Source organism: Hemibagrus wyckioides, linkage group LG04 (assembly GCF_019097595.1).
Source record: "Hemibagrus wyckioides isolate EC202008001 linkage group LG04, SWU_Hwy_1.0, whole genome shotgun sequence".
In the NCBI taxonomy this organism is placed as follows: domain Eukaryota; kingdom Metazoa; phylum Chordata; class Actinopteri; order Siluriformes; family Bagridae; genus Hemibagrus; species Hemibagrus wyckioides.
The window spans coordinates 14,864,596-14,876,807 of record NC_080713.1 but is presented as its reverse complement, the minus strand read 5'-3'; the positions used below and the strand labels follow the sequence as shown (position 1 = coordinate 14,876,807).

At 38.2% G+C, this 12,212-nt stretch overlaps 1 protein-coding gene across 3 annotated transcripts in view; it reads right to left on the bottom strand.

Moving 5' to 3' along the window:
- Nucleotides 1–762: 762 nt before the first annotated feature.
- The window catches only part of slco3a1a (solute carrier organic anion transporter family member 3A1a), a 60,197-nt gene continuing 48,747 nt past the window's right edge, over nucleotides 763–12,212 (bottom strand). For 2 of the 3 annotated variants that reach the window (XM_058388599.1, XM_058388598.1), the window contains 6 exons: nucleotides 7,717–7,881; nucleotides 7,383–7,581; nucleotides 6,102–6,270; nucleotides 3,713–3,894; nucleotides 3,379–3,443; nucleotides 763–3,199 (listed from right to left, as the gene is read on the bottom strand). In XM_058388599.1, the coding sequence (XP_058244582.1) occupies nucleotides 2,838–3,199; nucleotides 3,379–3,443; nucleotides 3,713–3,894; nucleotides 6,102–6,270; nucleotides 7,383–7,581; nucleotides 7,717–7,881 (1,142 nt within the window). In that variant the 3' untranslated portion in view covers nucleotides 763–2,837. The remainder of the gene's footprint in view (nucleotides 3,200–3,378; nucleotides 3,444–3,712; nucleotides 3,895–6,101; nucleotides 6,271–7,382; nucleotides 7,582–7,716; nucleotides 7,882–12,212) is intronic. The other variant, XM_058388600.1, reaches the window with a different exon arrangement.

Here is a 12,212-nt window from a genome sequence, read left to right as displayed (position 1 = left end):
TATACAGCTCTGGAAGAAAAAAAAAAAAAAAAAAAGAGACCACTGCCCAATCTCCAGATTTGAACCCTATTGAAAACCTCTGGAATGTCATCAAGAAGAAGATGGATGGTCACAAACCATCAAGCAAAGCTGAGCTGTTTGCTTTTTTGCAAAAAGAGTGGTATAAAGTTACCCAACAGCAATGTGAAAAACTGGTGGAGAGCATGCCAAAACACATGCAAATCAGGGATATTCCACCAAATACCGATTTCTAAATGTTATTTAGCCAAAGCATTAACACAATTTGTTTACAAATTATTTGCATTTTGTTTTATTTGAGTTATTAAAGTTCTGCAAATACTGCATGATCTTGGGTTATTTTGATGTGTTGTCATTTCCTTTAAATATACACTCAAAATTTAACAATAGTTATATTTTCAATTTAGAAGAAATATTGTCAGTAGTTCATCTCAACAATACATGCAACTGTAAGAAAAAAACATAAGAAACTGATTATTTTGCAGTGGTCGCTTATTTTTTTCCACAGCTGTATACACACACACACACACAGAGTGTGCACAATTATTTGACAAGTTTTTTTTGAAGATTAATTTCATCATTGAACAACTACAGTGGTCTCAGTTAATCCAAAATATTAAAAAACCTAAAAGCCGAATAAGTAAAAGTGAGATTTTGGCTTTCTTAGGAGAATATCTACGTGTGCCCAATTATTACGCAACTATTAGTGTGCAGAATTATTATGCAACTAAATGAAAAACAACAAACTTCTCACTTGTTTATTGTCATCAGTTAAAGTGAGAATAATAAAGAAACAGCTCAAACTTTACAAATAAACATTTCTGACATTTAAAAAAAACAAACACTCATAAGCCTTCCATTCATGGAGTCTGTCAGTCTCTTGATCTGCTGAGGATCAACTTCTTTTGCAACAGCAACCACAGCTTCCCAGACACTGTTCAGAGAGGTGTTTTCCATCACTGTAAATCTCCCATTTAAGAAGAGGCCACAAGTTCTCAATAGGGTTTAGGTCAGGTGAGGAAGGGGTCCATGTCATTATTCTTTCATCTTTAAGGCCTTTACTGGCTAGCCACACAGTGGAGTACTTCGATGCATGCAGTGGAGCATTGTCAAATTAATTGATTATTTGCATTTTTTCCGACCCTGTTGACTATTAGCAACACAATGTTTGATGGCTCTGTGATTACGCCCCAATATTTTAGTTCAAGAGTGCTGCATCCCTCTGAAAGACATTTTTTTTACTTTTCATAGTCAGTTAAATTTCTTTTTTGCCCCATTTTGCCTGAGGAAACCAAGCTGCCTAATAATTATGCACACCTTGATATAGGGTGTTGGTCTCCTTGGGCCATACCCTCTCTTATTACACAAATTCACATCACCTGATATCTTTAAACCAAAAGCATTCAAGTTTGTACAGCTTGGAGTTGGAAAATATGCATAAAAAGGATGATTTTGTCATAATACTCACTTGCCTAATAATTGTGCACACAGTGCATCTTGTTCAAACAAAACCGAAGTGAATACCAACCAAATAACGTACAGTCAGGTACAGAAAAATTTGGACACAGACAAAGTTCTTGCCATTTTAGCTACTATGAATATTATATAATTTATACATATCATAATGTTACAGATTTTAAACTTTAATAGCTTTTTAACCGACCAAAGTAACTGAACAATTGGCTGCTCAGCTGTTCCATGACTAAGCGTATATTATTTTTCTCCTTATTATTTCAGATAAAGAAAATGATTATTAAACAGTTAAAAGGTATATGGATGATGGTAAGTCCTGGGGGCTGTCATTGCCAGTGAAGCAAGCATCATTAGGCAAATCATCAATACAAATCAATCAAACACATAGCAGAAACATTAACTGTGGCCAAAACAACTACATTCAGCACACTGGTGTTCAGAAACACCAAAAAGCATGGAAAACAACAGTGGTGGAACAGAAGAATTCTATCATAGTAAAGACCCCTTTCACTACAATTGGCCAGATCAGGAACACCCTACAGTGGGTAGGTGTATCTGTGATGATGTCTTTTAATTGTTGACTTTATCACCAGAGTGATTACAGAGGTACCACTGGTAAATTTCAAAAATCAGACGAAATCTTAAAAAAAAAAAAAAAAAAAAAAAAAAAAAAAAAAAATCCAAACAAAACCCTGTACAGTTATGAAGTAACATTTTTACCACAATAATAGGAAATTTAAAAAAAATTATAAAAGGAAAAGACATGTATGGCTGCCTCTGGTATAGGTTCGCTTGTGTTTATTGATGGCAGCTAATAAAAATTGTATACAATGCATTATCTTCTCAGATTCACAGAGAGCATCACAAGGGACACCGAGCATCTGGAGATGTCTATGGGTCCAAGCTGGAGGCAGTCATTTACTGCGAAGCATTTGCACCTAAGTATTAAAAATCACATTTTAAATTTATGACTGTTAGTTTTTCTGATTACTTTCACTAACTTTAATAAGGGGCTGATATAAAAAAAAAAGTGCTTTAATTCTGCAGTTTGAGATCATATTAATTTTTAGTGTGGTATTTAAATAGAAATAACCATGCCAATGACAAAATATCTATGGACATTTCTATGGATTACTGGAATTGAACAATGAATATCCTCTGATGCATCTTCTATGAGCCACAATGGACCGAAAATTATTAGCATTAATTCAAAAAGTGCACTGTAGACAGTGACCAGTGGAACCTTACTCATCACTGTAAAAGTAGGAAATCAAGTTTAAAAAAGTTATAAACAACCAATGTGATCCTCAGAAGATACATAGTTATGCATTAACAAGTACCAGCCACTATAAAACAGATTCCATGTTTTCACACCACTCATGATCTTCCAGGTTGTATATAAATTTTGTTCTGTTAATGTCTTTGCCCAAACTATCCAAATTAATGTCAGAAGAGAACATTTCAGGGGATGTCACATACACCTCATTATTCTTGATGTACCTCTTGTAGTTGCAGCGTAAACACTGCCATGTGGTGGTGTACAAAAGGAAGGCAATTATTTTAAGCACAATTGCCAAGCTCACATAGAGGTGGCGATAGGCTACATTGTCATATAGCATGCATGCACCCTTTGTGTTGCACTCGCTGCTCCAGAACAGGCAGGTGGAGTCGATTCCCACACCAAAGATCAAAGGAGGTGGGATGAATCCTGCAGCACAAGATTCAGTAATCAAAGATGATTTTACAATTTTTATTAAAGATGGTGATCATAGAGAGGAGATTATGTTAAAACTAAGGACGCTTAAATCTAAAAGGTCTTCAAGGCCCTAAAATAATCTGTACCTGAACTGCTCCTTAACATTCAGTGCATAGAAGGATGCATCTTACCCAGCAGTCGCAATAAGAGAAACAGAACGCCAAGTGCATATGATTTCAACTCTGGGCTGACTGTTCTAAATAGACAGAGATGCAAAGAGAGAGTCAGAAATTAATCCAGTTACAGTAATGTGGTTAAAGAGTTCATGATTCTAATGTCCTTATAGCAAAGGAAAGGGGACATGCCAGCAAGCAAAGGGATTTTTTTGCAGATTAACTGATTTTACATAATAATGCCAATTCAAATCTGTTAATTCTCTATAAGTCCCAAATGTCTAGCCAAAGCACATGTCAAATCCTTAGTCTCTCAACATGTCTCAAACTACCATGAGGCATATTTAGTTACCTGATGAGGATGATAACTGACGGTGTCTGGGCCATGGCTCCTATCATGCTGCAGGCACAGATCACACACAGGAAAATCAGAAAAGCCTCCTGGCACCCAGGACGTGGGCATTTCCCTGGCACGACTGTAGATGGAATGCCATCACCAGAAATGCATGCACACCCTGTCAGGTTCTGTACGGACTAAAGAGAAATGGAATTATTAGTCCAAAAGCAACGAGATTTTTTAATTGATGAATACAATAAAACAGATTATCATATTATTATTATTCATGATTTTACTATTTACAAAACTTTAGCACTCTTTTAAATGAAAAATTCTAAAAGCAAAAAATAAAAATAAGGTTCACTTTATAAATCAGCTTATTAAATTGTGAAGGAGGACATTTTCATAATTAAAATATTGATGAGGAACTGATTGCAGTACTCTCTATTACTATCTGCAAAGCAGTCCCCAAACATCAGTGAGCTACCACCAGATATTACAGTGAGAATCAGTGTATTTCCTTGTTTGCTTTATACATACTGCATGTTTGTACATCCTCTTCTTGTCAAATGGTAGTGTAGAACCCCAGTGTGTGAGGGTGTGGAGGGATGCAGGTAGAATGTTAGCCAAGCTCCAGATTCACATTTATTCAGTTTTATTAGATTGATTAAAGACACTTTAATGCTATACAAATAAAATTGAACTGAATTGAACTTGTTTTCTGTTGTTTCATGTTTTTCATGAGGTTTTTAAAGTATCGTTACAGAAATAAAATTTTAAATGTAAAATTTATCGCTAATGAACAAGCCAAATGTGACAAGCAAAAACTCCCAGGGACAATATTACCAGATTAAAAGACAATCCATTCTCTTTTGGGTGGCTCTAGATAGTTTGATTGGAAACAATTTCCTTTGTATAACTTGTAACCAAGTCTATTTTACTGGAGTTATCAACTGTTTACTGATGGAGACTTAAGTGCAAGACTTAGCTGCAGTCCTAAAGCTATCATAGAAATTGTAGTCTTAATACGACATAAAATATGTAGTCCTGTGAAAACATCCAAACATCCCAGTTCAGCAACAGACTGTAAGCCTGTGAGCCCTCCTGATCTTCTCATTCACCTAAGAAAAAACATGAACTAGTTTTTCTGCATTCTGATTTTTTTACTGCTGCACAGTACGAAACAAAAACAGGCTTCCAGTATTACTATATAATCAGAATGCTTACTTCTGTCTGCATATGGTCCTAGTACAAGTACTTCTGTCTTGTCAGAATTAAGTAGAAAATTGTTATGTCTATAGAGCTCACCATTTCTGTCACAAACTGATAATGATCAGTCATATAAGACCTGAGTCAGGAAAGGATGTTCCCTTAACTCCAACAACATTTTCTAGTCTATCCAGGAGAATATTATGCTCAATGGCGTCAGTTCACATTAAATTTGATGTGCTGATGTGCCAGATACGAAAAAGTAATCCATACATTGTGTGATCAGAACAGTGGATAAAAAAAAATGCCCAAGTAGGTAGTACCAGAGGGTGAAGATCACCCACTTGATGGCCAGACACTCCTCAAATGTGCTGTACTTGATCTCCCTTACCAACAGCTTCCTCTGCTTCCATCACTTGAGATAAAATGGCCCCTAAAAATGAAAAATGTCACCCTTTGGTTGGAGTCCTCCTACCACTCTTCCTGTTAACCCTGCTCACTGGACAGTTGAAATGAGGCAGGCACAAACAAGCAGTAATTAACTTGGCTCCTTATCATCTAATGAGACATGGGGCTCGGGGGTGGTGGACCACTGATTTTTGTGGCAAAACAATGAGAGTTGCTTTGTAGTACTTTGTTCCTGTAATGTAATTTTTCTGATAATTGTATAGTACTACAAGCTCAAAGATCTCTTCTGTGTCCTATTTCTATGCCATCAACCACCAAATGTCTGTAGTGCTACTTCAGTGTCTGATCAAGACACTGCATGACACTGATCATGATGATGAAATACTACAGCTGTGTCCAGGGCAGCAGCTGCTGAGCGGCAAGCTGAACTTTCCTTATAGAGAGGGGATGGAATCATGGCCTGTTTCTGCTCCCACGTAACTATTCCCACATAACTGCCACACACTCAAAGTAAAAAAATAACACACTTTTTTGTGTATTAAAAAAATAATGCACTCCATGTTGTGCCACATCACTTCCACCAAAACCCAAACCTCCCTACCAGCTTCCATGTCTCCAAGTGCCCCCCCATTTTTTGTGCATCATTTATGTAGAATAGTGTGGTCTGTATTGTGTTATTCCTTATTTATACATGCGGTTTAGCACATTCTCTACAAGGCAACTGTGTGGTTAATTGTAGAGAGATAAATTAAAATGATAGTGTGGGACATATGAAAGCATAAATAACCTGAGCTGGTTGAGGGAGCACTCCAGTGCTAATGGATCTGGTGCAGCCAGCGAAGCAGGAGGACAGGTAGGTGACCCCATTAGAGCCACAAACAGGACTAACAGATGACGTGTAGCAGTTACAGTTACTAATGCATGGAGCTTCTGGTGCCTGACCTGGCTGCAGAGTTCTACACACACACACACAATTCATATGCAAAATATACATATATACCATACAGTGTCTTGCAAAAGTATTCATACTCTTTGAACCTTTGAACTCTACCGACTTTGCACATTTAGAGAGTGAAATTTTTGCCCATTTTTCTTTGCAAAATAGCTCAAGCTCAGTCGAACTGAATGGAGAGCATCTGTGAACCTGTGTGTGTTTTCAATTCTTGCCACAGATTCTCAACTGGATTTAGGTCTGGACTTTGAATGGGCCATTCTAACACATGAATATGCTTTGATCTAAACCATTCCATTGTAGCTCTGGTTGTATATTTAGGGTCATTGTCCTGCTGGATGGTGAACCGCCGCCCCAGTCTCAAGTCTTTTGCAGACTCTAACAGGTTTTCTTTTAAGAAAATCACACACTAAGATTGTGATATTCAAAGATTGGACTTCTTATGGCTTTCTTTCAACAATGGCTTTCTTCTTGCCACTCTTCCATGAAGGCCAGATTTGTCAGGTGCACGACTAATAGTTGTCCTGTGGACAGATTCTCCCATCTGAGCTGTGGATCTCTGCAGCTCCTCCAGAGTTATCATAGGACTCTTGGCTGCTTCTCTGACTAATGCTCTCCTTGCCTGGCCTATCAGTTTAGGTGGACAGCCATGTCTTTGTAGGTTTGCAGTTGTGCCATACTCTTTCCATTTTTGGATGATGGATTAAACAGTGCTCTGTGAGATGTTCAAAGCTTGGGATATTTATTTATAACCCAACCCTTCTTTAAAACGTCTCCACAACTTTATCCCTGACCTGTCTGGTGTGTTCCTTGGGCTTCATGATGCTGTTTGTTCACTAATGTTCTCTAACAAACCTCTGAGGGTTTCACAGAACAGCTGTATTTATACTGGGATTACACACAGACTCTATTTACTAATTAGGTGACCTCTGAAAAAACACAAACTCAAGAGGTAGGAATACTTTTGCAAGGCACTGTATGCCATTCATAACAAAATTATTAATTAAGTGCTTCCTTGAATCATCTTAAAATACATCTTAAAAAACAGACAGTTTTTAACCAAACTAACAATCCTTATAAGGAAAAACAAACAAACCATAAAGCACTAATGCTCACTCATTATCATAGGCGATGGTCACACCAGCAACAGGGCCTGTGTCACAGCCAAGGAAGAGGAAAGACACATAACAGGCAGTAGAAATCAGGTTGACCAACATGGCCATCCGAACAGCACCCAAAGCACAGAGATTCAACTTCTTTACCAAAAGACCTCCCATAAAAATGCCCAGACATGCACATGGGATGGCTGTCATACCTGCAAGAAACAATTAATGTCTTTAATAAAAAATAATATAAATTTGGTTTGAACTCATTATAATGAGAAAGATATACACTTCCGGACACTAATGCATACATAATGTCCTATATGAGGGAGGGATGTCTGACGTACCCAGAAGCTGATTGGCTGAGGTGGTTGTAAGGTTGAACTGCTGCTCCAAGTACTTGCCCAAGAAAGCAGCAAAACCAGCAACTACAGCAATCTCCATACACGCAGCAAGGACAATACAGGTGAACACCGGGTTAGACAGCAGGTGTTTAGTCACCCTGGGAATCACTGAGCAGAGAAAGAGGGGGTGGATTTCATTATAATAGCATTAATGATGCTCTAACAGAGTTAAAAGGTTATTGTTTGTTTCATCTCCTAAAGACAGCCTTTCATTATCTTAATCAACTTCTGGAAATCTAAAAAATCTAAGCAATTATCTGACTGATATTTTAAGCATTGTGTAAGATGATTGCAACACATTGAGTAATGAGGGATATGAACATTGCCTGGTCATTTTCTCCAATATTGAACTGCCCAAATTTGATATTTTTCAGATTTTCTAGTCTCCTGTTACTAAACTAAGACTCTTGACCTGCTTTTATCTATTATATTGCCATATAATTGGCGGGTTGAATAACATTGTGGAAATTACAGCACCTTTTATATGTGGTCCAAAAGGGCCAAAATAATTGGAAAATTGGCTGTTCAGCTGTTCCATGACTAGGTGCATAATAAGAAAAAGCCTTAATTTGCCACATATACATTACAGCACAGTAAAATTATTTTCTTTGCATATCCGAACTTGTTATGAAGCCAGGGTCAGAGCATACACTATATTGCCAAATCTATTGGGACACCTCATTGAGCAAATCATTGAATTCAGGGGTTGGGCTTGGCCCCATAGTTCCACTGGAAGGAACTTAATGCTTCAGCATACCAATATATTTTGGACAATTTCATGCTCCCAACTTGTGGGAACAGTTTGGGGGTCGCCCCTTCCTGTTCCAACATGCACACCAGTGCACAATGCAAGGTACATAAAGACATGGATGAGAGAGTTTGGTGTGGAGGAACTTGACTGGCCTGCAGTCCTGACCTCAACCTGATCCCAACATCTTTGGGATGAATTACTGGACTGGTACGCAGCCATGTTGAAACAGGAAGGGGCCATCCCTGAACTGTCCTAACTCGATTGTCTAGACTCTTAAACTAGCACTTAAACTAGCTTTTATTTTTCTTTGTTTGTTTTATGTATTGTTGTATGTAGTTTTAATTAAAAAAAAACCTCCCATCACAGATTTTAGGCTGATGGTATCGTAAGACTGTGGCCTATTGAACTAGTGTTAATGTATTCATTGAAAGAGACTTCAAAGCACTCTTGTATGTCTTGGCATCTGCCAAATGCCAGAAATTTAAAGGTAAATTTAGTATCATCAAGATTAACACTGTAGGTCAATCTAAGCTCTTAACGTGGTGTAGTGTATTAAAGACAATGAACAGGGAGGTAAAAAATTATATCACACATTCCTTGTCTTATGCACAATTTACCAACAATGACACTGTAATGCAAAAAGAAAAACTATATTTTTTTCTCCCCTATATAATCCTATTATAAATGTTCTAGGACAGTTGTGACAATAATCTAAAAGGAAAGAGCAAAGTATTAGATTAAACTTTCAGATGTTGTAGCTTTATATGGCTAAGACTTTAGGAAATTTATAAAGTTGTGTGCTGATTTTGACCAGGGAGAATTGTATTGTGTGCTGCACTGAGACATAGCTGCATGTGGACTTTCCAGATCATAGTGCAAAGTGGCTTCAAAATTATTAAGGCAGACCGGGACATAACACTAAGGGGTAATAAAAAAGCCAGAGGGATTGCAGTTTTGTGAATAAAATGTGGCACAACCATGGTCAGCTGACAAGGATGCGGCATGTAACATGAGCCTCACAACTGTTGCTAAATTTCAGTCTAAACACCTGGAAAATTTGTTGGTAATTACTGTAGACTTTAACCATGTACAGTTGTGTTAAAATACATCAGTACAACAGTAACCTGATAAACCAGTTCTAGCAGTAGTGATGCTAATTCATTGCACATAATTTTGCTTGGAGATTTAGTAGTGTAATAGGAAAATAGCTGACCCAACTGTCACGACAGTGTTTGTTCTGAATAATTGACTTGTTCATTGAAAGGGGTGTTCAAAATAATGGCAGTGTGGAGATTAATTAGAGAATTCATTAATTCTGAAAAAAGGGCTGTTCCAAACATTGTTCTAGGGAACACTGTAATCTAATTAAAAAGTTGATTGCAAAGGAAGACGTATGAGGAAGTGAAGCAAATTATAGGACGCTCAGCTAAAATGATCTCAAATGCTTTAGAATGCAACAAAAATCCAAAACATGCGGAAGAAATTGAGCAACTACGGTTAAAACAATTCGAAGGATACTCAGAATGGCAAAGATTTAGTCAATCATCACCTCCAGGAAAAACGAAGATGATCTAAAATGACCTGTAAGTACAGTTACAGTAAGAAGACATTTGATTGTAGCTAAGCTATCAGCAAGAAGCCCCTGTAAGGCAACACTGAAAAAATTACGTACAGAATTGATTAAAATTTGAGAAAAATAGAAAAAAAAGAGAAATGGTGTAACATTTTGTGGTCTGATGAGAGTAAAATTGTTTTATTTGTAGTGGTCATTGGCGGTATGTCAGGCGACCTCCAGGTACTGAATTCAACCCACAATACAATATGAGGACATTAAAACGTGGCAGCACAAAAATAATGGTATAAGGATGTTTTTCATACCATGGCACTGGCCTGGTATTGTACACCAGGGATGGTTCAGTTTGAATACATCAAAATACTTGAAGAGATCTTCTTATGTCATAATAGAAAAGCTCCTGAAATGGATGTCTTAACAAGACATTGTCCCCAAACGCACAAATAAGCAAGAAAAATCTTGGTTCCAGAGAAAAAGGACTGAGGTAATGGAATGGCCAGCTGAATCCCCTGACCTCAACCCCATTGAAAACTTGACATTAAAAATGCAGTTTCTAAAGCAAAACCCAAAAATTCAACTGTTTGAAGAGAAAAGTGTTAACACTGATATTTTTAATACATTAATATTCTATTTTTGCTTCCTGTGAATAACACAGACTTGATCACATTTAATGCTTTGTTTTGTAATTAAATCTGTAATATTTTCAAAGCATTTGGAATATGGACATAAAAGATAAAAAAAATACAACATACTGTATTGTTTCAATACATCAGTACATAGAAATTCTACTCTCCTGTTGACTGCACTACATGGGAAATAATAACAACGGACCTTTTGTATGCAAACGTTAAAGTCTCCATAAGGATTGTAAGGAAGTTGACTCAGGAAGCCAGGGTGGCCCTGCAGGACTGTTTTGAAACATTTATCCATAAAGATGTCAAGGTGTCATTCAAGTAAATAAACCTTGGATGACCAGTGACCTGAAAGAGACCTGATCCTTAAAAGGATACAGCCACAGCTGAAGACAAAGACTGAGGGAGTGTAAAGACATGTCTCGGCAGTAGCTGGAGAGTAAACTTCAGCAAAACAACATCCAGGACTTGTGGATGGGCATTACGCAGATCATAGGCTTCAACATGAAGGCCTGTCAGCAGAGGGGCAGAGTGGACAGAGCCACTGAACTCGATGTGTTTTTTGAGGTTCAGCACAGGATCCTCTGCTGGGCCATCCCACACAGGTGTCTTCACACCCTTGCAGACACCAAATACACATCTACGGCAACACCACACAGGCTGGCTGAGTATCACTGACGACAACCCCTCAATGCCTACCTCCACTGGACCGACCACATCCTCTTACTTGACTTAAGTCCTGCTCTACTCCGCTGTCTGGTATCCTGATGACCATCTACAACCTAAGCCTGATGCAGGAAAGGGTACTGGTGCTATGGAAAACATCTTGTCTTGTACCGATACCTAAGAAAGCCACCCCATAAGGCCTCAGAGACTACAAACCGGTTGCTTTTACTTCACATGCCATGAAGTTGTTGGAGAGAATAATTTAAGCCCACCTGGTTTCACAGGTGAAACCTGCACTGGAACCCACTCCAGTTTGCTTACCAACCTCATGTGGGTGTCGAGGATGTCTATCTGCTGCAGCCTGCTTGCTCCTACCTGGATGGCAGAGGTGGTACTATTAGAATCATGTTTTTTGATATTTCTAGTGCCTTCAACACCATTCAAGCAATCCTGCTGAGTGAGATGCTGCTTAGACTGGGTGCCAGCCCATCCACCTAGATCTCCTAGATTTCTCACTACCTGTCAGACAGTGGTCAGTAACAGAGGAGCACCTTAGGAGACTGTCCTGTTTCAATTTTTGTTCACTCTATACACCTCAGACTTTCCATACTTTTCTGATGACACTGCAGTGGTGGGGTGTATTAGGGGTGGACAGGAAGTACAGGGATTACTGGATAACTTTGTGGACTGGTTAACTAGGAATTACCTTCTGCTAAATTGATGAAGACCAAGGAGGTGGTGGTGGACTTTAGGAGGACTAAAACTTTGACCATAACCATCATGGGCAAGAAGGTTGGAATTGTTGACCAGTACAAGT